The sequence below is a fragment of the Equus caballus genome, chromosome 6 (genome assembly GCF_041296265.1).
Source record: "Equus caballus isolate H_3958 breed thoroughbred chromosome 6, TB-T2T, whole genome shotgun sequence".
NCBI lineage: Eukaryota > Metazoa > Chordata > Mammalia > Perissodactyla > Equidae > Equus > Equus caballus.
Window position 1 is genome coordinate 80,001,600 of NC_091689.1, and position 26,283 is coordinate 80,027,882.

A 26,283-nucleotide genomic window follows, 5' to 3' on the forward strand; every position below is an offset into this window, starting at 1 on the left:
CTTCGGCAGCCCAGGGTTTTGCTGGTTCAGATCCTGGGCACGGACATGGCACTGCTCATCAGGCTGTACTGAGGCGGCGTCCCACATGCCATAACTAGAAGGACCCACAACTAAAAATATACAACTATGTACCAGGGGGCTTTGGGGAGAAAAAGGAAAAATAAAATCTTTAAAAAAAAAAATTCACCTGCCTTGAAGTAAGACTACAAGGTCTTCAGAGGTTGTAAAATGGTGGCCTTTGGGCTGCATTAGACATTCTGTGTTTTGTTTGGCTCTCAGTGTTTTTATCAAATTTCAACAAACTTTTAAAAATCAGGAGATGACAGCTTAAAAATTCGATTTCTGTCTCTTAAATAGAAGATCTGGCAGAGCTGGGCCACAAGGACCTATGGCTCTGTAGATGGGGCAGGATGTGCTCAGGCTTCCACAGATCCTATCACTCTGGTAAGCACGCACACCTCTCCAGTTTTTCCATTTGTGTTGTCAGCCCGGCTGTGCATGTGAGTTTGCGACCTGTGAGCTGGCACTTCTCTAGCGCTTCAACTTGGCACCATCCTCACCCTGGCATTTGCTCAGTTCCTGGTGAACCCTGCTAAGCTCTTTCCTTCGTCAGGACTCTGCACTTGCTGTTTCTTCGGCCTGGAAGAGCTCTCTCCTTCCCCTCCTTCTTCCCAATTCACTTTTGGTTAGCTTCAGTTTCCTTCGACTTCAAGCTTAAATGCTACCTGCTCAGAGGAGTCTTCCCTCACTACCTTATCTAAAGCAGCCTATTTTTGTCATATTATTTATTACAAGTTGCCATGATTTAATTTGCTTGCATTTGATTGTTTGTCTCCCCCATATAGGCTATTGAAGGGAAAGAACTGTGCTTGTCTTGAACACGCTTATTTCCCTAGGCCTTAGCCTGGTGCATGTAGACACTCAAATATTTGCAAATGTAGTGAGAAAAGATGGCAGGCATTGCTAATAATCAGAAGAGCTGGGTTCTGGTTCTAGTGCTATCATCCTGGGCTATATTGATCTCATTTGCAAAACTAGAAGACCCTTCAAATTGCCTCCAAATCTATGAATCTAACGTTCACAGTCCTTTGCAGTTTACAAAGTGCTATGAGATCACCCGAGTCACGGACTATTACATCTGACTCTTACAACAATTTGTTTACATAGATTCTGCTTAGAGACTTACCATCATCCAAAATGTACCAATCTATACAACTGAAGTGAACTTTAAAAGGCGAAATGTCAATAAACAATTGAACTTAGGACTGTATAGGGTAAGACAAGGTCAACCTCAGAACAGAATGAATCTAGACAAATTCCTAGAGAAAGTAGTTATGAGCCCAGCAACAGTCTGATTTATTTGCTCACAAGTCTTTGGGCCCTTGTTTACAAGTAAGCTGGAAGCACAATAACTTTCTTCCCAGTGCCTGTGTTTAGAATTGGTGAAAGCTGCTCTGTTTACTGAATCACCACTCAGGACGCTATACAAAAAGACACTCCACAACCTCTTTTTAAACTTACCAAATCTCCCTTTGTCCAAATCCTATCTACTTCTAAGGCGGAATTCAAATAATGTCTTTTCTTCCATCCTTTCCTGAACAGATTTCCACCTCCTCTAAATTCTTGAAGTAACATCCAGCTGTATATTCAGTGGGCAATGAACAATTAGGCATATGCGTGCTGTCTCATGACATTCATTATCTTGAGCTGTTATTTAAATCTTTTGTACTGTTTAACTTTACCTCCACTTATGGCTTTTCTCCTTTCCCCTCCTCTTCAAGGGTTAGAAATCTGTATTTGGCTTCTAATTCACCCTTTTCTTTTCAGCCTCAATACTTAACCCCAGGGCAGTTCTCACGCTAAACACTCAAACAATAGTTATGGATTTGATCTGCCCTGGAGATTAGGTCTTGGGAGGGAAGGGGCCACTTTGATTGTGGGGAGTGAATTTCAATGTCTTCAAGCAGCACAGAGAAGGGAACTAATCCAGACTGAGCCTCTACTAAGTGCTAAATATTAACAGAAACATTGCAGAGATTAGTTTATTCAGTGTCACAAAGGCCCTACAAAGTAGACTTTATTTTTTTGGAGAGAAGGAATCATTTCAAAGGGATTAAATAACTTGTACAAGAGCCTACAAAAGTAAGTGGCGGATCTGGGATTTGAACTTAGCCTGCCTGACTCTAAAGCTTCTCTTTTCCCCCAATATTCTGCCATTGTCTCTTAGTGGATATATCTTGCCACTTCTGTATTTCTCTCATTGCTATGCTGTTTAGATATTCAGTGTAATAGAGAGGTAAAATTTTTTTAAAAAAAGATTTAATTTTTCTCCTTTTTTCTCCCCAAAGCCCCCTGGTACACAGTTGTATATTCTTAGTTGTGGGTCCTTCTAGTTGTGGCAAGTGGGATGCCACCTCAGCGTGGCTTGATGAGCAGTGCCATGTCCGCACCCAGGATTCGAACCCATGAAACCCTGGGCCGCCTGCAGCGGAGCGCGCAAAATTAACCACTCGGCCACGGGGCCAGCCCCAAGAGGTAAAACTTGGTCTTCAATATGCTTAAGAGCTCTGTTATCCTCTATCTGTATCTAACGGGCTCACTGGAGCTGGCCCGGTGGCACAGCAGTTAAGTGCCCACGTTCTGCTTCGGTGGCCCGGGGTCCGCTGGTTCGGATCCTGGGTGCGGACATGGCAACCCTTGGCAAGCCATGCTGTGGTAGGTGTCCCACATATAAAGCAGAGGAAGATGGGCACGGATGTTAGCTCAGGGCCAGTCTTCCTCACCAAAAAGAGGAGGATTGCCAGCAGATGTTAGCTCAGGGCTAATCTTCCTCAAAATAAGTAAATAAATAAAAGGTTCACGGTCTGCTCCTTTCTATGGGGCCACCTTTGAACTTCCAAATGAGGAAGACTTATTGCTGAGGAGCCCCTTGAGGAGACAGAAGACCAGGGGCACTCACTCCCAGTGGTGACTTGGGCGGAAGAGGGGCGGAGAGGGGGATGAAGAAAAGCTGCCCTTTTCTTTAAACAAAGATTTCACAAACTTTCCATTCAGATTATGGGTTATTTTTATTTTCTCTTTGCTTACCTACATGTCCTAATTTTCCCACAGAAAACATAAGTACAGAAAAACTTCTGCTTTGGGGCTGGCCGGGTGGCGCAGCGGCTAAGTTTGCATGTTCTGCTTCTCGGCGGCCCTGGTTTCACCGGTTCGAATCCTGGGTGCAGGCATGGCACCACTTGGCACACCATGCTGTGGTAGGCATCCTACATATAAAGTAGAGGAAGATGGGCACAGATGTTAGCTCAGGGCCAGGCTTCCTCAGCAAAAAAGAGGAGGACTAGCAGTAGTTAGCTCAGGGCTAATATTCCTCAAAAAAAAAAAAAAAAGAAAGAAAGAAAGAAAAATTTCTGCTCAGAGTAGTTTTGTTCCCAAGAGTTCCTGGGTCTTCAGGAAGAACTCATCCAGCTCTGAGGTGAAAATACTACAGGCTGTGCTATGGACTGAATTTTTGTGTCCCCCCAAAATTCATATTTTAAAACCCTAAGCCCCAATGCGATGGTGTTAGGAGGTGGGGACTTTGGGAGGTAATTAGGTTTAGATGAGGTCACAAGGTACAGCCCGAATGATGGGATTAATGACCTTAGAAGAAGAGGAAGAGACTAGCACTTTCTTTTTCTCTGCCTTGTAAAGAGGCAGCAAGAAAGTGGCTGGCTATCTGTAAGCCAGGAAGATGGTTCTCACTAGACACTGAATCTGCTGGCACCTGGATCCTGGATTTCCCAGTCTCTAGAACTGTGAGAAATAAATATTTGTTCAAGCCATCTAGTCTATGCTATTTTGTTATAGCAGCCTGAACTAGGACAGGCTGTAAACCTTTTTCTCTTTCTCTGATGGAAATTGGACCAATTCCTAGAAACAGACCAGCAACTTTGGAATTGCCCTCTTGTCTAGGGTACCAGGGAAGTCAGAAAATCAGAAGTTCCTTTTAAGCAAGTCCTCCTTGGGTCTGAGGACTTTTTGTTGTTGTTGTTGTTGGCAGGGATCGGGAAAGGGTTTATTTTTTTTCCTTTCTCTCTTTTTTTTTGAGGAATATTAGCCCTGAGCTATCATCTGCCGGCAATCTTCCTCTTTTTGGTGAGGAAGACTGGCCCTGGGCTAACATCCGTGCCCATCTTCCTCTACTTTATATATGGGATGCCTACAACAGTATGGCTTGCCAACCTCTGCACCCAGGATCCGAACTGGAGAACCCTGAGCTGCCAAAGCGGAACATGTGAACTTAACTGCTGCGCCACCGGGCCGGCCCCAACGTGCTTTGGGAGATTCTTTTCCTTTGTCTCTACCTATCTCTGACCTCTCCAAAAATGTTTGAGAGAATAGTTGTAATGAAAGATTGGCTTGAGACAGCAGGAAAATTTGTGAAATCCCAGACTCTGAGAATGGAGAGGGATCTTAGAAGTCTTCAGTTCTACCTGTTTGCCCTTCACAACATGAATGGCACAGTTGTCCATTGTTGGTCCTAGCTAGTTATTAGAAAGCGAACTGCAATGTTCTTCTGCATTCTTTGTTGTGCCCTCTGGGGTTTTGAGGAATGAGTCTGCTGCCATTTCTGGACAGGAGATCTTCACTGGGTTTCTCTTTTCTAAACTAAACATCCTCAGTCTGAGTTGCTCTACCCAGAAACCCTTACCACTCCACTCACCCCTTGGAGGAAACTCTCTTGTCTGTCTATACCTTTCTGGAAGTGCCCAGAACTGAATAACAGTTTTCATAGTAGGGTGACCAGTGAGGAGGATGGTAGGAAAACTCACGTGCCTAGCTTTGCACACTGTTGAATAGGACTGTCTAAGGTGACATTAGTCAGTTCTGGCAGCTGGGTCACACCTTGGCTCATGGCACACATTCATTTGGTCAATGTGAGCCAGCAGGATTTCTTGCATGCTAGTATTGTGAGACACTATAACTGGGCCAGAGAGAGGCTGAGAGGTCTTATTTATGAATAATCTTTAGAACAGAGCAGCAATTTTCCCTTCTACCTCCATTTGATGTCACTGTCCACACTGCAGTGTCTTCCTGAGGCATCTTAGATCTTTGGGCCTGGGAAAAGGGCAAGGTAGTGGAGGGCCAGTCATCTCTAGCTTTCAGAGTTTAAAGTTGGAATCTCTGCTCTTGCCTAAAATTAATTATTAAAATATTTATTGAATGTCGGTTATGCACTGAGTACCAAGCCGGGTACTGAGGATACAATGGAAAGTACAATAGACATGGAGCTTATAAAATCTTGTGAGTGAAAATATAGTATTAATTAAATAATCACATAAATAAATATATAATTCTAAAATATGATAAATGCTTTGAGAGAAAAGGAGAAGGTTCTATGAAAATATATAATGGGGAATCTGACTTAGTCTGACCTAATCTTTAAGTCCTTGAAGAGGTGACACTTGGTTTCCATCATTGAAGGAAGAGTATGAGTTAACTGGGCAGTGGAGGGTCGGGGAGGCAGTTATGGTTGGAAAAGATATCATAGGCAGACGGAAGAGTATTTGAAGGCCCCAGCAGGAATGAGATGATGAGCTTGATTCCGTCACGCTTGGCAGAGTAACATACAGCAGGCTATCAGTTGGGAGATGCGTTGGTCAGTTGAGGGATGGGTGGAGTAGGGCATTTATTTTGGTTTATGGACCAGATGGCAGAGAGGAAGAAGCTAGCCCTCCCAACACAGTGATATCAGTATCTGCATGATGATGTCCACATCATCAGGTTGTTGACTTTGCATTGAATTTAGATTGATCTGGCAACATGCTCCTCCCTTACTACATGTTGACCCCAAGTTTTTTTACTCATCCTATCCTGGGAAACACCCTAGGGGTAGGAGCTGAGGTCAAGAGCTCCTTGGGTGTGGGCTTTCCTGTGGCTGCCTGATTCACAATGTCCTAGCATGAGTCCCAGCTGCCTCCAGGAATGGACAGAACAAAAAGTGACAAGCATGTGAATGCCAGGGATGCCAGGTGAGTCACTTCCTATTGTACATCTTTTAGGTTCAGTTCCAAGGTGACAGTGAGGGCAGAGTTCACAAATCTGAGCTCAGCTCTTCCGGGCAGAGAACTCCTTGTCAGTGGTGCCATCTGCAGGGCATTAAGGAATTTGCCAGGAATTTGATGGGATTGGGAGGGGGAAATGGCATCTCTCTCCTCCCTAGTTCAAGCCTCTTAATCTGAACATGTCCCTAAATCACAGCCCTGGTCCTCCATAGGGATGAAAGACCCCTATTCTCTCTGATCTTGTGGCAGGCAATATTTAAGACACCTGGTCCTACAAGGCAGGAGACAGGACTGTGGTTATCACTTTCCTTCTTCCCTGCCAATTAAATCTGTCTTCTGTAAAAACAATGCGCTGGGCTCCTCCCATATTAAGCTCACCTCAAGGAGGTTAAGAATGCTGTGGTTGTGAAGGCATTTTCACATTCTGGTGTTAAAAAAACAAGAGTAGGTGGGTGTAAATTGAAGGTGTTGACTACTTAAGGTTAATTATCATTGGTATCATTATCATCATCCTCACCATCTCTAAGTAAGTCCCCCTTGGACTCTTACTTATTTCTATTTTTTTCCTGAATAAATGGCTTGTTCTTCCTTGGCAGTGGCTCTGGAGTGCTGCTGAGCAGAGCTGTTAAATCCTGGGGTGCCCTGCCCCTCATCTTCCAAGCTTGGACACACATGTCTAAGCTTACAAGTCCTCCAAGACGTGATTGCCCTATTTGCCACCCCCTCTGAGAAAAGCAGGATGGAAATCTGTAGTGCAAAAGGGAAAATAGGCCCAGAAGCTTAAGAGAGCCTTACTATTGACAGAACAAGAGGTCAAACATCTCTCTGTTTCCTAGGCCTCTCCACCATGAGACTCAACTTCTTGGGAGGTATTTAAAGAGACCTGGGCTCAGAAAGAGGGTGAATACATTTTACAGAACTCTAGGGTTTAATGTTTATGTTGAATAGAATGATAAAGAATCTGGCCTAAGAGGTAAATAAATAATCATTATTTATTTTTGCTTCCCTTGGAGCATTCCATGGGCCATAAACATTACCAGGCTCTGTGCTTGCTGCTGGGGCACAGATATAGATAATAAGACCCCAGTGACCCCCTAAAGGAATGCTTGATGGCATTTCTTGGCTGCCTCAGCATTTCATTATACCCATCCTCCTTCCCATGTCCCACACTTGGTATCTCATGTCACCAAAGGCTTTGACTACTAGTAACTACTAGTTGTCATCTTGACATATAAGATGATTGGGAATAGAGGAGACAGGAAATATTGAATTTGATCAACAAGTTGGGTCAATAACCAAGTAATTAGGGTTTAAAGGGGATTGGATAGTTCAGGAAGAATATAGATAGGAGGTGTCTGTTCTAAAGGATAGCTTAAAAGGCAAACAAAAATTCTGAAATTCAAGTTTAAACTTTAGAAAATGGAAAACCTCTTCTCTCTAAACTACGTTTCCTCTCTCTTTAAAAATGAAATATTTCAAGCATACAGAAAAAAAAGGGTAATATAATTAGTATTGTTCTATTTGATAGAAACGTTAAACCTTTAGGGTTTTGTACATAACTTCCATTGATTTTCACCTCCTGTCATTGTATATTTTCCTCCCACATTGACTAGGACTGACATGTAACAAATAGGATACTGTAGGAATGACAGAGTGTGACTTTTGAGGTTAGGTCATAAGACAGTTCAGGTTCCTACTTGCCCTGTCTTGGATCACTCACTGTGGGGGAAGCCTGCCCCCATGTCACAAGGACACTCAAGCAGCCCTATGGAGAGGTCCATGTGGTGAAGAACTAAGGCCACCTGCCAACAACCAACACTAACTTGCTAAGCATGTGTGTGAACCACCTTGGAGGTGAATCCCCTAGCCCCCATCAAGCATTCGGATAACTGCAGCTTCAGTCAACGTCTTGACTGTAACCTTATGAGAAACTCCAGGACAGAACCATCCAGATAAACTGCTCCTGAATTCCTGACCCTCAGAAACTGCATGAGGTAAGACAGTTGGTCCTCCATATCTGCAGGTTCTGTATCCTTGGATTCAACCAACCATGGGTGGAAAGGTGTACAATGGTTGCATTGGTACTGAACATATACAGACTTTTTTCCTTGTCATTATTCCCTAACCAATATGGTATAACAATTATTTACATAGCATTTACATTGTACTAGGTATTATAAGTAATCTAAGAGATGATATAAAGTACACAGGAGGATGTGTGTAGGTTACATGCAAATACTATGCCATTTTATATAAGAGACTTGAGCATCTGCATATTTTGGTATCTGCCAAGGGTCCTAGAACCAATCCCTTGCAGATAGCAAGGGACAACTGTACACATATATTGCTTGCTTTAAGCCACAAAGTTTTGGGGCAATTTGTTATGCAGCAATAGGTAACTTAATAAAATTGCAAACACCTATGTACCTACGACCCAAGCTTAACATCTTGGCTTGTTTACTAGAGGTCTTTTCTTTTCTTTGTTTGTGAGGAAGATTGTCACTGAGCTAACATCTGTGTCAATCTTCCTCTATTTTATGTGGGATGCTGCCACAGCGTGGCTTGAGGAGTGTTGCTAGGTCTGCGCCTGGGATCCAAACCTGTGAATCCCAGGCCATCGAAGTGGAGCACACAAACTTAACCACTAGGCCATGGGACTGGCCCCACAGATCTTGTATTTTCTTAAAAATGCAGGGGCTGGCCCCATGGCCTAGTGGTTAAGTTTAGCACATTCTTCTTTGGCAGCCCAGGTTTGTGGGTTCGGATCCTGGGCGTGGACCTACACCACTGTCAGCCACCCTGTGGCTATGACCCACATGTAAAGTAGAGGAAGATTGGCACAGATGTTAGCTCAGGGCTAATCTTCCTCAGCAACAAAGACCCAAACAACGCCCTCCCCCCACCAAAGCCAAACCCAAATAAAACATCAGCTACAGTTGAAACCCTGGCTTCTTCTCTATCCTATCCTCTCGCTGCCTTGTTTCTCAGAACTCTGTACAAAGCACCATGGCACAGTCTATACTGAACATGTCCTTCCCTGACTCTAGGCCACCTGGGACAGCTTCCTGAAAAGCAAGCTCTCCCTGCACTGCTTTGCTGCTGCTTCCCAGGCTCTTGTTTTGCAGAAAAGAACAGAGGGACATTTTAAGTCTTCAGATCTCTCAAGACGGTCTTCCTCTGTGAGTTCAGCACTAATTCAAAACCTTCTATCCCCATTTGGTCACTAATTCAGTTTCAGGTTTCCCCTCAGGACTTTAAAGCCCTGATATCTGCCTCCCCCAGGATCTGTGGTGGCTACATTTGCATTGCTGTGCTGGGCCTGCAATGCCACCCAACAGCTTTCTCCCTGAATTATCTATACCAAGTCAGATTGTTTCTTTCAGGAGCTGAAAACAACTATTTTGTAAGTTTACAGGCTTTATGGGCTAGGAAAAAAACTGGGAAAATGTTGGTATTCTCTACTCTTAAACCAAGAAGACAGCAACACCTTCAGCAGACCATAATAGTCCCTACGCTTTCTGAATCTGAAATGCACATTTTCTCCTAGGTTTAATCCTCTTATTTGTATCCTGTTTGCCTATCTTTATAGTCCTTTAGATGTGGTCAAACTATACACGTGAAAGAATGTAAACTATGCCAAGTGCTAAATTGTAAATTCATCCTTTTACAAATGTTGCCACTTCATGCCCCTGTAAAGCAGTGCTCTTCTACAAATGCACGTGGCTTATTCTTCCTATTTGGTTTTCTCCTATAGCAGGATTTTTGTTGATCACCAGGAATTCTGATCCTGCTTTTCCTCCTCCCATTATAGGGTTGGAAACACAACTTTTACCTCATCATGCTCAAATTTTTTTTTTGAGGAAGATTAGCCCAGAGCTAACTGCTGCCAATCCTTCTCTTTTTGGTGAGGAAGACTGGCCCTGAGCTAACATCCGTGCCTATCTTCCTCTACTTTATATGTGGGACGCCTAACACAGCATAGCATGCCAAGTGGTGCCATGTCCGCACCTGGGATCCAAACTGGTGAACCCTGGGCCACCGAAGCAGAACGTGCACACTTAACTGCTGCGCCACTGGGCCAGCCCCTCAAATATTCCTTTAATAAACCAGCTGTTTGTTCAAGAGTCACTTTGAGATTTTTCTTGTTACGTTGGTAAGTTGGCAGCACCTTTTAAATAGCAGTCACATTATTTGCAGGATATTCCAAATTTCTTACTTATACTTAACTCATTAATAATTGCCCAGTAATCTCAAGAGCTAGATTAGCTCTGGGTCAGCAGAATGACTTTTTGGCACATCATTTTTCCAAGCCCTGTATGACCTGGATTCTAACACTGGTTGAGGTGATATTAACAGTGTCCAAATCCAGTGTGTGCTTTTCCAGACCAGTGTGTTCCCTTTGCCCATAGAGGTAGCTAGACAGGAACTGCCATTCTTGTTATCACCCGCCACCCTGTTACAGACTCTATCCTCCAGGTATAAAGAGTATTAGTATATCCTGCATTGGAGAAATCAATTTACAAAAAGCACAGAAGTCAAACTTTCTTTCTTAAAGCCTTTACTTTAAGACATAATGGAAAAATCTTACAGGGACACATTTAAAAGCAGAACATGATCACAGTTAAAAGAAAGCGAAGACAATCTAAACAGAAAGCTCTAACGCCTGTCAGCTAATGTTTAAGCTGAAATTCTGCGTATGACATGCTGAAGGGCTGAAAGGAATGGTAATTAGTATTCCTCTCCTTCTTCCTCACCCTCTCCTTCAACAGAATCCACACCGACCTCCTCATAATCCTTCTCAAGGGCAGCCATGTCCTCACGGGCCTCAGAAAACTCTCCCTCCTCCATGCCCTCACCCACGTACCAGTGTACAAAGGCACGCTTGGCATACATCAGGTCAAACTTGTGGTCCAGGCGAGCCCAGGCCTCAGCAATGGCTGTGGTATTGCTCAGCATGCACACAGCTCGCTGTACTTTGGCCAGGTCTCCACCAGGGACCACAGTGGGAGGCTGGTAATTAATGCCAACTTTGAAGCCAGTGGGGCACCAATCCACAAACTGGATGCTGCGCTTGGTCTTGATGGTGGCAATGGCAGCATTGACATCTTTGGGAACCACGTCACCACGGTACAACAGGCAACAAGCCATGTATTTACCATGGCGAGGGTCACATTTCACCATCTGGTTGGCTGGCTCAAAGCAAGCATTGGTGATCTCTGCTACGGAAAGCTGCTCATGGTAGGCTTTCTCAGCAGAGATGACAGGGGCATATGTGGCCAGAGGGAAGTGGATGCGGGGATAGGGCACCAGGTTGGTCTGGAATTCTGTCAGGTCAACATTGAGGGCTCCATCAAATCTGAGGGAAGCAGTGATGGAGGACACAATCTGGCTAATAAGGCGGTTAAGGTTAGTGTAGGTTGGGCGCTCAATATCGAGGTTTCTACGACAGATGTCATAGATGGCCTCATTGTCTACCATGAAGGCACAATCAGAGTGCTCCAGGGTGGTGTGGGTGGTGAGGATGGAGTTGTAGGGCTCAACTACAGCTGTGGAAACCTGGGGGGCTGGGTAAATGGAGAACTCCAGCTTGGACTTCTTGCCATAATCGACAGAGAGACGTTCCATCAGCAGGGAGGTGAACCCAGAACCAGTTCCTCCCCCAAAGCTGTGGAAAACCAGGAAGCCCTGAAGACCTGTGCACTGGTCGGCCTGTCAGAAAAGAGGAAAGAGAGAACAAGTTATTGCTTTTTGTATACAATCATAGTAAATATATTTTCACTTTTCATACAATTCCAAGGATAGGATCTTATTTTGACAAGAAACACTTTTCTTAATTAAAAATAACTTCATTAATATTTATAAAGTGACACCAAATAGTTCACGTTTTAAATGAACTTTTTTAAAAACTATAAAGGAATAATTCATTTCACTCATTATTACATTTCAGTTCTGTTTGGAAAAAAGAGGCTATTTCAGATGTCTTCCTTAGGTTCATTATTTACTTAATTCTTGAGAATAAACATACCAGTTTGCGAATTCGGTCCAAGACGAGGTCGATGATCTCCTTGCCAATGGTGTAGTGCCCACGGGCATAGTTATTGGCAGCATCTTCCTTGCCTGTGATGAGCTGCTCAGGGTGGAAGAGCTGGCGGTAGGTGCCAGTGCGAACTTCATCTGGAAGAGCAAGACAAAGCAGCCACCCATCACTAACCACCTGCACAAGCCTGCCCAACCCCAGGGCATCAAGGGAGCCCCAGAGCAGACCTCCTGTCCCAGACCCCTGGGATCTCACTCGGGTTAGTGTGGTCAACTCACCAATGACCGTGGGTTCCAGGTCTACAAACACTGCCCTGGGCACGTGCTTGCCAGCGCCGGTCTCACTGAAGAAGGTGTTGAAGGAGTCATCTCCTCCCCCAATGGTCTTGTCACTTGGCATCTGGCCATCGGGCTGGATGCCGTGTTCCAGGCAGTAGAGCTCCCAGCAGGCATTGCCGATCTGGACACCAGCCTGCCCAACGTGGATGGAGATGCACTCACGCTGTGGAAAAGGAGATTAAAAAGATTAACCTACTCCAGTAGAGACTGTGAAGCAGAACAACATACTTAGAGAATCTTAATCTTACATATTTCCTCTTTTGAAACGAATTAAAATTTAATAGTCTTTTCCCAGGGGAGAACCACTACCTTTTCGATCTACATTACTTCTAACGAATTTCTTTTCCACCTCTAAATTGGGAAGGTCTCTTTCTAGACCAAGAGAGCTTAGTCACGGCTTCCCCCCTTGGAAGACCAAGATAGGGTGGAAGCCATCCAGTGCTCAGGCCCCAGAATCCCATTTTAGGCTAGGTGGCAAGATTTCCGGGCAGCTACCAGCACAGGAAGCACGTGTCCAGAGCAGAGCAGAGGAAATATCTAGCCTCAGGGACGAGGGGCGGGGCGCTGCGGCACTGGATGAATGAGCAATTCAGGGGCACGCGCCCGGGCCCCCTTCCCAGGCCGGCGGGGCCGCGCAGCTGCAAAGGCGCACAACGGCCACGTCTGCAGAGGCACTGCCATGATCTACCATCCTCCACTCCCCGCAGGCGTTGGGCTGAGCCCAGCACCTCCACATCTGTCAAGGCGCAGCAGGGGATTATCAGCGGCCCAGATCTGGACCAAGATCCGATTTCCATTCCCTGGAAATCCCTCACCGCCACCACCTGCTCCCACACGCATTCCTAACGCAACAGAGAGGCCAAGGAAGGAGGGACAGATGGTCTCTACACGCTTTGGGGAGCTAATTGTTCTTATACACTGGCGCAGTGCAGCACACTGACAAGGAGCCCTTCCCCACATTCATCTTTTGCTTTCATTTAAAAAAAAAAAGAAAACAGAGGGCAACAGGAGCCACGCCCTCCAGCCATAGCGCCGCAGCTCCCCAGCGCGCACGCGCAGACTGCAGTGGCGGTCTCCCGCCGCTCTCTGGCGGGAAGGTAACGGTCGCGCCTGCGCCTTTGTGCCCTGTCCCTTCCCGCCTCCGCTTGTCTAGTTGAGGAGGAAGTGAGGGCGGGGAGAGCCCGCGCGCGCCCGCCAAAGGCGGGGGAAGGGAAGGGGGATGGGAATGCGCGGGAAAAGACTGTAGGGTCTCAGGGGGCCGCGCCCAGGAGATGAGGGCTAAATGAGCGTTCTAACCACGGCGGAGAGGAGCCGGCGTCTAGCCATCCCTTCCCGGAGTCCGAGAAGAAAACGCGGTGGCCGCCCTCCTTCCGGGCCCCAGCCGTTCTCCACGAACGGGGGTCTCTCTCCTCCCGCCCTCGCCTCTCGCCTCGCCTCCTGCCCTCGGAGGGCCAGCGCTGGTCCCGGCCCTCTCGAGCTAGAGGCCCTCCGCGACCCCCCGCCCCCGCTCGCTCGTCTCCGTCTCTCCCAGGAAGGGCGGCGCCGCGCACGGCCCACTCACCATGGTGGCTACGGGTTAGCAGGCGCAGACGACAGGAGTAGACACCGGGTCCCGGTTACCGTCCCCGACAAGCTAAGAGTCGAGGTAAGTAACGCACTGAGGCTGGGGCGGCGCCGGAGCCACTTAAGTAGTCGTCCGGGGAGGGGCGGGCGGGCCCAGGCGGCGCCGCGGCCGCGGGCCCCTCCCCCGGCTCTGGGCGCCCACTCGGCGCCGGGCTCGGCAGCCGCAGAGGCGGGCTCTCCGCCCGGGGCCCCCTCCCCGCGCCTGCGGGCCGCGAGCCCGGGTGCTGCAGTCTGCGGCGCATGGCGGCTGGGGCCTGGGCGGGGGGCGGGCGCAGGTCCGGAAACAGACCAGCAGGGGAATGGGAAAGGCGGCCTGCCTTTATCTGGACCAGCCTTGAGACGTAAGAAATGCATACAGTTTTAAAGATGAAGCGCCATGAAATGCAGAAACTTCTGGTCTGGATAGCTCAGCTGATTATTTTCATGTTGCCACAATTTGTCAGTGAGTTGTGCCTTTTTGTTTTCTCAGTTCCTTTAAAGGCAGTGCGTTCCTGTACTTACCTGACAATGTGGAGGAAGTGAGGTTCAGAAAACAGAATAGTTTTATTTGGTTTACTGTAATGACTTTAAAGGTAGCAAACGTTGGCAGGCAATAATATTTCGATGAAAGAGTAGGACCTAAGCACTGAAATCGAAGCTTTTGTTAAAAGGGCAGAGTATTTCTAGAAAGCATAGTTTGGCCTTTCTTTTTAAAATCCAGTCTGACAATCTCTGCCTTTTAATTGGGGTGATCAGGCCATTTACATTTAATGTGATTAATGATATGGTTTTGACCCTACTATCTTGCTATTGTTTTCTGTTGTTTATTCCCCCCCCCCCCCCCCCCCGCAGGCTTCACCTCGGTTCCCCTCCCTGCATTGCGGTGTAAAACCTCTTCAGACAGAATGCTAGCGTAATCATAGGGCTCACCTCATTTGTTTCCTTTCTCTCAGGGATCAATGTCCTGTACTGCTTGACGCACAATGTATAAAACTGTTGTTCCTAGACAAATACCCTATGATTCCACTTATTTGAAGTACTTAGAGTAGTCAAAATCATAGAGACAGAAAGTAAAATGGTGGTTACGAGGAAATGGGGGAGGGCAGAATGGGAAGTTACTATTTAATAGGTACAGAGTTTCAGTTTTACAGGATGAAAAGAGTTATGGAGATGGATGGTGGTGATGGTTGCACAACATTATGAATGCATTTAATACCACCGAACTGTACACTTAAAAATGGCTAAGATGCTAAATTTTATGTTAGATGTATTTTTATCATATAAAAGAAAATGGAAAGAAAGCAAAAGGGCAGAGTAGGCCTCATTTTTAGATCTAAACCACAAACTTTGTGGACCAGCTCTAGAGGCTTTTAAAAGGGGAGATTTAAAGATCCATTTCAAATTTGGTAGCTGAATTGAAGAAGAGATGACAGAAACTTGGGTAGGGAGGAAATTGTTTGACACTGAAAGATATTAGGAAGTAGGGGTTCTTTGTGTAATTCAGAATTTTGTAAAATTCTTTATTTAATAACAACTGCTTTCTGTTATGTCATGATAGATCAGTGACTTACAGCTTAGTGCTAGGAGGCCCAGATTATAGTGAATAGACTCTTTTTTTTTTTTCTTTTCAAGAGAATCTATTCCAAGACCATGAACTACATTGCTGACCCTTAGGAATGCATAAGGTGGTTAGTTAGGGTTAAAGTGTGGCTTTAAAATGGTCCTAGCAGAAACCTATCACTGTTGTTACACTATTCAAAATATCCTCCCAGTGATAATGTATCCGTAACAAAAAAGATAAACATAAGACAGTAAAAATTCATCATTCATATTCAGTTATTACCTTATTCAGATTTGGTAAAGCCTTCACCCTTGATGTCAGACAAATAACAAATTTAGACTGTTAATATGTATGTGTAGTTTGTTAATATGTATGTGTAGTCTTCACTCATATGAACCTAGAATGCAAACAAGGAGGTTCTCATTTATTTATAAAATACATATTTTTTCTAGTCCTATTAAAAGGTTTTCGACTCAGAAACCAAATTTGCACACATTTCCCAAACTGGGTTATAGGAGACAGGAATATATTTGAATATTGTCTCACTTATTCTTAAAAGGAGATGGAAAATAATTAGCTTGCCTTGACTGGAAGGCTGAATGTTAGGGAGCCACCCAACTGAACTCCATTTTGCTGTGTGCTCTGGATGAAAGCCATTTGAAAGCAAGCAGGCACCTCCCTCCTCCTAGCTCTCTGCAGAACCATAGAGCTTTCACTGCAGAGATTTGCTCCTGTGGGTCTATATACCTCCCTAGATACCTTCCTAAAACCATTAGCTTTGCTAGCCTTGCTATCTGTGAATTCCCCTGCTGTGAATGAGGAAGTACTTGAGGGGTTTTTTTTTTAGATCCCTGATGATACCTTAGGATTCAGAGAGTAATATAGCCAAAAGAGACCTTTAAATATAATCTTATCTGATTTCTTTATGTCAGGAAAATATTGAATAATGCTAGATTAATTTATTTTGCTACCTCCTTAGTACCTAAGAGGAAAGGCTTACTTTTTTCTTTTTTACCCATGCTAAACTTACACGGGTGGATTTGTTTACATCATATATGGATGTATACACTTTGTGTACATTTAACAACTAAATAGTAGTTATCTATTGCTGGAATATAAACATAGTGTTATCCACTGTCTTAACATTTTAACTGATTATTTAGGTCTTTCTTTTGTTGGATTGTTTCAAGGCCTGTAACTATTTGCTTTGAGTCTTTGATGTCGTGGAAAACCCTGTGTTGCTATTCTAGCCACTCCCATCTTTGCTTCTTAACATCATGGCAATTTGCTACTGTTCTAAGCAGTCGGTAGCATTTTTGATAGTTCTGTATTGTGGTCTAGACACAAAAGTTCACAAAATCTTTTGTTCATTTAACCAGCTCAACAAGGAAAGATAAAAGTAACAAATAGCAACAATTTACCGAGCATCAACTATTTTCAAACATTTGGCCTTTTATTCTTTTTTTTTTTTTAAAGATTTAATTTTCCTTTTTCTCCCCAAAGCACCCTGGTACATAGTTGTATATTTTTTAGTTGTGGGTCCTTCCACTTGTGGCATGTGGGACACCGCCTCAGCGTGGCCTGACAAGCAGTGCCATGTCCACGCCCAGGATCAGAACTGGCGAAACCCTGGGCTTCCAAAGCGAAGCGCTCGAACTTAAGCACTCGGCCACAGGGCTGGCCCCTGGCCTTTTATTCTTATTTATTACAGTGGTATAAATTTATATTTGTCATTTTGTATGCTATTTTTCCACAGATAGATGGTATAGGGGAAAGAAAATGGGCTTTGATTTCAGATCCTACTAGATTCAATTCTCATTTTGTCAGTTAATAGTGGTATGACTTTAGAACCTTAATTATCTTTATCTAGCTTCATTTATGAATGGGAATCAATATTAGCTTGGAATCATCTTTTTCTCATACTGCCACATTCAATCCCATTTGTAAACTCTATCAGCTTTATCTTCAAAATATGCCCTTCACTGGCCTTAGTAGAGAATCTGAAAAATGATCATATTTAAAGTAGAGAAAAGGAGCCTGTAAAAGGAGTCTGAGAAGGATTGATCAGAGAAGGAGAACTGAGAGTCTCACATTCCAAGGAAAGAGAGTTTCAAGAAGGAGAAGTGCTACAATGTCAGATGCTGCAGAGAGGCTAAGTAGAGGTAAGACTAGAAAGTGTCCATTCTACATAGATAACAATATGGCTTCTAATTTTATTTGTTTATTGGACAAATATTTATTGAGAGCCTACCATGGCAGGTACTCTTTTTAAGTGTTGATTAGATATAACAATGAGCAGAATATGTCCTTGCTCTCCTGGAGTTTGTGTTCTAGTGAAGGAAAAAGAAGATGAACATGAAGCAAAGAGATATGAAATATAATGCCAGGTACTAATAAGTACTATGAGGAAAAATAAAGTCTGGAAAAGAGATTAAAGTTACAGAGGGATGCTATTTTAGATAGATTGATCTGAGAAGGCCTCTCTGAGGAAGTAGTTATTTTATTTATTTATTTATTTATTTTCTTCTTCTTCTTCTCCCCAAAGCCCCTTAGTACATAGTTGTATAATCTAGTTGTAGGTACTTCTGGTTGTGCTATGTGGGATGCCATCTCAGCATGGCTTGATGAGTGGTGCCATGTCTGCGCCTGGGATCCGAACTGGCAAAACCCTGGGCAGCCGAAGTGGAACACGTGAACTTAACCACTGGGCCACAGGGCCGGCCCCAGGAGGTAGTTATTTGAACAACGATGTGAATGAAGTGTTAGAGTGGGCAGTTCAAGCAGAGGGAACATCAAGTTCTGCAAAAGCTCTGAGGTTGAGGGTGTATGTCTTTTTAAAGCAATATCAGTAAGGTTGGTGAGACCGGAGGAGAGGAAGTGAGGGGGAGAGTGTTATGAAATGAGATCAGAGAAGTAGCCAGTGTCTAAATCATGAAAGGGTCTTTCTTGTTAGCCATAGAAAGACTGTGTTTTATTCTAAAAATCATGGGAAGCCATTACATAGTTTTGAGCAAAGATGTGACATTCTCTTTTAGATTTTAAAAGGATTGTTCTGGCTGCTGTGGGAATAAACCACAGGAGATTAAGAATGGGATAAGGAATATGAGTTGAAAGATAATTGCAGTAATGCAGATAAGAGGTGATAGTTACTTGGACCAGGGTGGACCAGTAGTGGAGGTGGTAAAAAAGTGGTGGGTTTCTGGATATATTTTGAAGGTAGCATTGGATGTAGGATGAGAAAGAAAGAGAGGAGTCAATCATGACCCCAAGGTTTTTGGGCTGAGCAACACTGGGGGACACTGAAGGAGGAACAGTTGTAGGGAAATGGAGAGAATCAGAAATTTTGTTTTGGACATGTTCAATTTGAGATGCAGTGTGTTAGACATCTAAGTAGAGATGATCATTAGAAATGTTGATGGAAATAATCCATAAACAATCTATAAATCAAAATTGGGGGTGAGTGTATTATGAGCCAACTCTGAGAACTATATAGATAGGGAGAGTCCTTTCACAAAGGAATGGAGCACTCCAAAGAAGTAGGGGTGTACAGAGTGGTTATATACCATCAATATATCACATATGATTGGAATGTCCCTTGTTTTTTTTAAAGATTTTTTTTTCCTTTTTCTCCCAAAGCACCCCGGTACATAGCTGTGTATCTTTTAGTTGTGGGTCCTTCTAGTTGTGGCATGTGGGATGCTGCCTCAGCATGGCTTGATGAGTGGTGCCATGTCCATGCTCAGGATTTGAACCAGCAAAACCTTGGGCCACTGAAGCAGAGTGCGCCAACTTAACCACTCGGCCACGGGGCTGGCCTCCTGGAACGTCCCTTTTACAATAGTCACAAGATTGCTTTGCGGGCACAGCAATTTGGTGAACACAGTAGGTCCGTGGTCTGAAGGTGGGAGGTCACAAGTTGAGCGCTGCAGGTTAGCAATCAATCCTTAGTTAGGGAGAGATGCTTATCCTTAAGGAAATGCCAATGTGGGGAAGTTACATCCTTTCCTTTAAGGGCATTATTCTTGTCTTTGGGACATAGTAAATACTTAAAGCAGATATACAATGCATGCTCAGTGGCCATGTCAGGCCCTTTTGGAAAACACAAGTTCAGGCCAGATTAGTTTTACACCAAATGGCTTCCTCGTATACTCCAATATCCTATTGCTTGTCATTTGTTTATCAGGCAGTAGGATAAAGTGCAGAATAGATAAATTGTGAAGATAAACTTAGGAGTCATCAGCACAGAAACTGGATGAGATCACCTAGGAAGAAAATATAGATTAAAAGAAGTCCAAGGGGGCCGGCCCAGTGGCATAGTGGTTAAGTTCACATGCTCCACTTCAGTGGCCTGGTGTTCGTGGGTTCATATTCTGGGTGCAGACCTATACACTGCTCATCAAGCCATGCTGTGGCAGCATCCCACATTCAAAAAGAGGAAGATTGGCAATAGATGTTAGCTCAGCGCCAATCTTCCTCACCAAAAAAGTAAATAGATAAAATAAAATAAAAGAAGTTGAAAGACTGAACCCTGGAGCACTTCAGCTTTTAAAAATTAAGAAGAGGATCCAGTAGTTGAAAGTGAGATGGACCAGCTATGGGTAGGAAGAAAATCATGAAGAGTGTGGTGTTCTGGAAACCAAATGAAGAAAATGTTTCAAGCAGGAGAGTCATAACTGAAATTCTTCTGGGAGGCTAGGTAAGATGAGGTCTGAGAACGGGCTAGTAGATTTGGCACTGGAGAGGTCACTGGTGACTTGGGCAAGAGTGGCTTCAGCGGAGCAGTAGGGATGAATGGAGGCCTGGCTGGAGTGTGTTTAAGAGAGAATGCAAGGTGGGGGAAGTGGAGAAAATGGAATAGAAACCTCTTTTGAGGAATTTTGCTTTAAGAGAGTAGAGTGATAGCTGAAATGGCTGGATAGAGATGTTCAATAAAGGGAAGATTTTTTTTTTTTTAAAGATAGGAGATATTTTAGAATGTTTGCTAGTGAGAATAAACAAAAGGGAGGGGGAAATTGATGATGTAGCGAAAAGGTGGGATAATTTAAGGAGCAAAGTTTTAGACCAGTGAAACGGGAAGGGATCCAGTGCACCACTGGAGGGATTCACCTTGGAGAGGAGCAAGACAGTTTATCCACTGACACATGGGGGAAGCCAGAGTATATGAATATGGATTCAAGTTGGCAGTTAGATTTGGCATTGATAACATGTGAAATTTCTCTTCTGATTGCTTCTTTTCTCTCCCCCACTCCAGTGAAATAAGAAAACAGATAATTTCTGTTTTTTTTTTTTTCAGGAATATTATCTTTGAGCTAATGTCTGTGCCCATCCTCCTCTATTTTATATGTGGGACACCTGCCACAGCATGGCTTGATAAGTGGTCCCTAGGTCCATGCCCGGGATCCAAACCGGCAAACACAGGGCTACTGAAGCAGAGCACACGAACGTAACCACTAAGCCACCACACCCACAAACAGGTAATTTCTCCTTGTTCTCCCCCTATTCCTTAATAACAACAGAACCCAGGTTTTGTTGGGAGCAAGGTGCTGAGTTTCTGTTTCAACTACACTGGGGATGTCTGTGTAACTAAGTTCTGGTGAGTTGTTAGCAGTTGTTTGGTGGGGCTTCTGAGAAACAGGATTCACTAAACTGGTATATGTCTTTGGTCCTTTCTCTTTTTCTTGCCTAGAAGGTGGACATGATGACTGGAGTTTTAGCAACCATCTTATGACAATAAAGCGATCCTAAACCATAGCTAAGGATGGAGGAAGATAGAGACTAGGTCCCTGATGAGACTGTGGAGCTGCCACACAAGCCCTGGGTTGCCTATCTCTGAACTTCTCGTTATAGGAGAAAATAAAACAACTTGTTTATGCCACACTGATCTTTTTCCCTTTTTTTCCTTATTTGGGGGTATGTGTGTATCTGTTATTTGCAGCTGGTTGTAATTCATAACTGATATGGTGGTGGGACCTTGAGGAATTTTTCTGCTGATTTTTTTTTCTTTTTCTTTCCTCAGTGAAATGGGGAACAGGGAGGTCATCAGCTAAATGTGAGGATTGGGGAAGGAGAGTTGGAGGTTTGAGGAGAGAAAATGTATAAAATAATCATCTCTGAGAGTGGGAAAGTAAATTAACTAGGGAAATATAGTAGAGTTTCCAGGTATTGTTGAAGGCATAGTAGGTTTTTCAAACATTTGTGGTTATAAATATAGAATGAGATCAGTCATCTGGTTGTGTTTTTCTCTAGTTAGGTTCAGCTGCTCAGTGAGTTATGAAATAGGTGGAGATTTGGTGTAGTGTAAGCCCTGATAGTTGGGTTTTCTCTTGTAGTGCGAGTGCCTGACTTAAATTTTGATTGCCAAGGCGTCCACTTTCTCAAATAAACACATTGCTAATCACACGACTAGATAGAGAGCCAGGCTGCCTCCCCTCACTGAGGTTCCTTTGTTTTAGAGATCTTGGTTGATTTCAATAACTGACCATTTGGGCTACTTTTTTTTTTGTGAGGAAGATTAGCCCTGAGCTAACATCTGCTGCCAATCCTCCTCTTTTTGCTGAGGAAGATTAGCCCTGAGCTAACATCTGCTGCCAGTCCTCCTCTTTTTGCTGAGGAAGACTGGCCCTGAGCTAAGATCCATGCCCATCTTCCTCTACTTTATATGTGGGATGCCTATCACAGCATGGCTTGCCAAGTGGTGCCATGTCTGCACCCAGGATCTGAACTGGCAAACCCCGGACCGCCAAAGCAGAACGTGCGCACTTAACCACTCCACCACCGCGCCGACCCCGGGGCTACAATTTTTTGGTTCTGTGCTTTAAATTCTCATTCTTACATTTTAAATTCACCAATGAAAAGTGAGCCCTTGAAGCCCTAGGCTCCCTCTCTCGACCCTAATAAAAGTAGAACCCCAGGCCCCTTTGCTCACTCATTCTATCTACCCTCAACCTTGCTGTGTGGCCCCAGGTGTGCCTTGTACACTCCAGGGGCTTGTAAGTAATAAACTCTTTTTTTCTTCAAAGTTTCCTAATGGTTATTGCTGAAGGGCATCTTGCAATTATAATAAGAACCAAAAGGGTTGGTCCAGTCTAACATTGGCTTGGAAAGTGGGGATGTCTGTGGGAAGCTCACCTGAGCCCAGTTGAGTACCCCCAGGCATTGGCGTCCACAGGCTGAGACCACCACAAAGCAGTTGGATTTATCCAGGATTAATGTTTTGCTAAAACTACTAGGTCACCATTGTGAAATCAAAGACAAAGTAGACTAAAGTCACTGAGGAGATAATTGAATATCTGAATTAAATTGAATATTTAATGGATTTTTTAAAAACATGTAATAAAAACAAGAGACTTGAAAGCAAAACTTAAACACATTTTTTGAATAGATAAAAATTCCCATGGCCGGGGCTGGCCCCGTGGCCGAGTGGTTAAGTTCGCGCGCTCCGCTGCAGGCGGCCCAGTGTTTCGTCAGTTCAAATCCTGGGCGCGGACATGGCACTGCTCATCAAACCACGTTCAGGCAGCGTCCCACATGCCACAACTAGAAGGACCCACAACTAAGAACATGCCACTATGTGCCGGGGGGCTTTGGGGAGAAAAAGGAAAAAAAAAATAAAAAATCTTAAAAAAAAAAATCCCATGGTTCAAAAAGTGAAGAGATAAAAAGATATACATTGAGATGTTTTGCTCCCACCCTGTGATGGCTAATTTTATGTGTCAGCTTGACTGGGCCAAGAGCTGCTCAGATGGCTGGTTAAACATTAATTCTGGGTGTGTCTGTGGAGGTGCTTCCTGAAGAGATTAGCATTTGAATTGGTAGACTGAGTAAAGCAGATGGCCCTTGCCAGTGTGAGTGGGCATCATCCAAACTGTTGAGGTCCTGAAAAGGACAGAAAAAGGCAGAGAAGGGTTGAATTCGCTCTCTGCCTGACTACTTGATCTGGGACATCCATCTCCTGCTGTCCTCAACGCTCCAGGTTCTCAGGCTTCAGATCCAGAGAGGAATCTATGCCCTTAGCTCTTCAGCCTTTGAGTTACGCCACTGGTTTTCCTGGATCTCCAGCTTGCGGATGGCAGATAATGGGACTTCTCGGCCTGTATAATCATGTGAACCAATACCTTGTAATACCTCTCTCTCTTTCTCCCTCTCTCTCTCTGTTCTGTTTCTCTGGAGAACTCTGACTAATACACACCCCTGTGCTCATTCATCCCATTCTTCCCCACTGCCCGCTATGGATAAGCATTTTTATTAGTTTGTTGTGAAGTCTTTTGGTGTTTCTTCATGAAAATACAAATAAATATTGTTTGATTGATTTATTCTTTTTTCACCCCTTTCTTACACACAGAAGTGTAGCAAACTATAGTGCATGCTGTTCTACACCTTACTTTTTTCACTTCTCAGTATATTCTGGATAGCTTTCCATATGAACACTTAGAGAGTACCCTCATTATTTTTATTTTTTTCATCTACAGAGTATTCCATTGTTATAGATGTTCCATGGCTTATTTAATTAATATTTTGAAAGCAAGGCCTTTATTTGCAAAAACTAGGTTTTGGTAAGGCTTTGTGAGTTCCAAGGAGCCAGTATAGCAGGATTCTATACTTAAAGTTCATACCAAAAAAAAAAAACCTTTTAAAAATAAAGGGGGCCACCTCCGTGGCCGAGTGGTTAAGATTGTGTGCTCCGCTTGGGTGGCCCAGGCTTTCGCTGGTTCAGATCCTGGGTGCAGACGTGGCACCGCTCATCAGGCCATGCTGAGGCGGCATCCCACATGTAACAACTAGAAGGATCCACAAGTAAAAATACACAACTACGTATGGGGGGGCTTTGGGGAGAAAAAGGAAAAATTAAAAAATCTTTAAAAAAAAATAAAAGTTCATGCTAGAATCCATAGAATTGTGAAGAATGAATGATCGTGAAAAATATCATTATCTCTCCAAAAAGAAGTAAGGATTCAACCAACAGACAGGAGGTGGTGAATCTTAAGGCAGAATGATTAGAGTTTAGCTGCTTGTGGGTTCCTGAGACAGGGTCCAGCATTCTCAAATCTTACTCCACTGGGCCTTTGCCCTGACAGTTGAGGTGAGGGTAGATAAGCTGGTTGCGGAGATATTCTAAGCAGAGAAATCTGTGTTTCACTTTTCAGGGTATAGCCTGGAGGACTGCAAGACACTTGAAGAAGCCCAGCATCTAACTTAGTGCCTGAGTAGTAGAGTAGCCATGGCTAAGGGAGGTGCCCAGGCAGATGGGACTTAAAGCAGCCTTACAAATTCCTTCCCACACCCCACGGTGACGGGCAAAGCAGCTGAGAGCTCCCAAGTACCCAATGGGATGTAGAAGTTCTGAGAAGGCTAGCAAACTTGAAAGAGACTTGGAATTGGAGAAAGAAGGACTCAGACCAGAGGCCCAGGCAGGAACCCTATGTCAAAGCAAAATAACCAATAACCATTGTATAGATAAGAGAGAGAAGGTGAGTTTTACTTGAGCCAGGGTGAGGGTCATACCCCGGGAAGTCAGTTTCCACAAAGGAAGAAGGCATTCTGGAGAAGCATGGTTTTCAGTACAGTGTTACACCTTTTTAGAACAGAGAACATACATTAAACAAGCACAGGATATCTATTCATCAAAGTTTCAAAGAGGTATTCAGTTGCAAATTAGCAGGTCAACATGACCCTGTTTTTGGGAAAGGGACTAATACAAGTGTAACCGATAGGGTCTTACCAATACTGGTGTAGGAGAAGTATGCATTCTTTTTTTTTTTTTTTAAAGATTTTATTTTTCCTTTTTCTCCCAAAGCCCCCCAGTACATAGTTGTGTATTCTAGTTGCGGGCCCTTCTAGTTGTGGCATGTAGGATGCAGCCTTGGCATGGCCTGATGAGCAGTGCCATGTCTGCACCCAGGATCCAAACTGGCGAAACCCTGGGCTGCCAAAGCGGAATGCGTGAACTTAACCACTTGGCCATGGGGCAGCCCCCAGAAGTATGCATTCTTATCTTAAGAGAGCACATTCTTTACTTTAACTGTTAAAGCAGATGTACAATGTGTACAATGTATGTTTGATAGGCCATAAGTCAGGCTTCTTTAGTTCAAGCCAAATCAGTTTGGAACTAGAAGTTACCCCATATAGCTCAATTTGTGAAAATCTCTCGTCTCCTTTATATCAGCATGAGAAGTCTAAAGACAGACAGGTGGGGTGAAGTGTACAACTCAGCAGAGGCCAGCAAAGATGGAAGACAGTACAGGGATCCGATTCCCTTCCTCTAATTTGAAAGTAATACCCAAGCCCCTCTAGGAATTTAGATCACCTTAGAGAGGATAAGAGAAGGAGAAGGTAGGAGAGTTTAAATCTTGATTTTGACCAAATACTTTCTCAAATGAGGCCGTTTTTACAACAAGAAGTAACTGATTTACCTTGAAGTAGTGTTTAAGTTTTCTGCTCTTGCTGGGGTTTTGTGAGCTGATGAATTTCACTTATAGAGAAGGGAAATCCAAAGGAGCAACAGCAAAAAAAATGGAATTAATACTACTAGTAGGCCTTTGGCAGAGATGTGGGGGCATTTGGAAAATTTTATATGAAAAATCAAGCAAAAAATGAGGTAGTTAGGAAGTTCAGAAAAAGTGAAACTTTTTATAGGAAACAAGGCATGATTACAGTGCACTATTTGCTTCAGCAATGAATAAGATATTAATAATTGTAATA

At 44.0% G+C, this 26,283-nt stretch overlaps 1 protein-coding gene and 1 long non-coding RNA gene across 6 annotated transcripts in view; one reads left to right on the forward strand and one right to left on the reverse strand.

Moving 5' to 3' along the window:
- Positions 1-10,588: 10,588 nt before the first annotated feature.
- Positions 10,589-26,283, reverse strand: part of LOC100059091 (tubulin alpha-1B chain) — a 46,551-nt gene continuing 30,856 nt past the window's right edge. The window contains exons 1-4 of one of the 2 annotated variants that reach the window (XM_023643483.2): positions 13,984-14,229; positions 12,363-12,585; positions 12,073-12,221; positions 10,589-11,756 (exon numbers count right to left, since the gene is read on the reverse strand). In XM_023643483.2, coding sequence (XP_023499251.1) covers positions 10,776-11,756; positions 12,073-12,221; positions 12,363-12,585; positions 13,984-13,986 — 1,356 coding nt within the window. In that variant the 5' untranslated portion in view covers positions 13,987-14,229 and the 3' untranslated portion in view covers positions 10,589-10,775. Of the gene's footprint in view, positions 11,757-12,072; positions 12,222-12,362; positions 12,586-13,983; positions 14,230-26,283 lie in introns of those variants that run through there. The other variant, XM_070271321.1, reaches the window with a different exon arrangement.
- On the forward strand, positions 14,203-21,462 carry LOC106783328 (uncharacterized). 4 transcript variants are annotated; one of them, XR_011440067.1, is made up of 4 exons: positions 14,265-14,487; positions 17,543-17,747; positions 20,879-21,059; positions 21,272-21,462. It is a non-coding gene; the product is annotated as an uncharacterized lncRNA (long non-coding RNA). The 4 variants fall into 4 exon arrangements; XR_011440065.1 differs by having other exon boundaries at positions 14,269-14,487; positions 17,609-17,747; XR_011440064.1 differs by lacking the exon at positions 17,543-17,747 and having other exon boundaries at positions 14,203-14,487.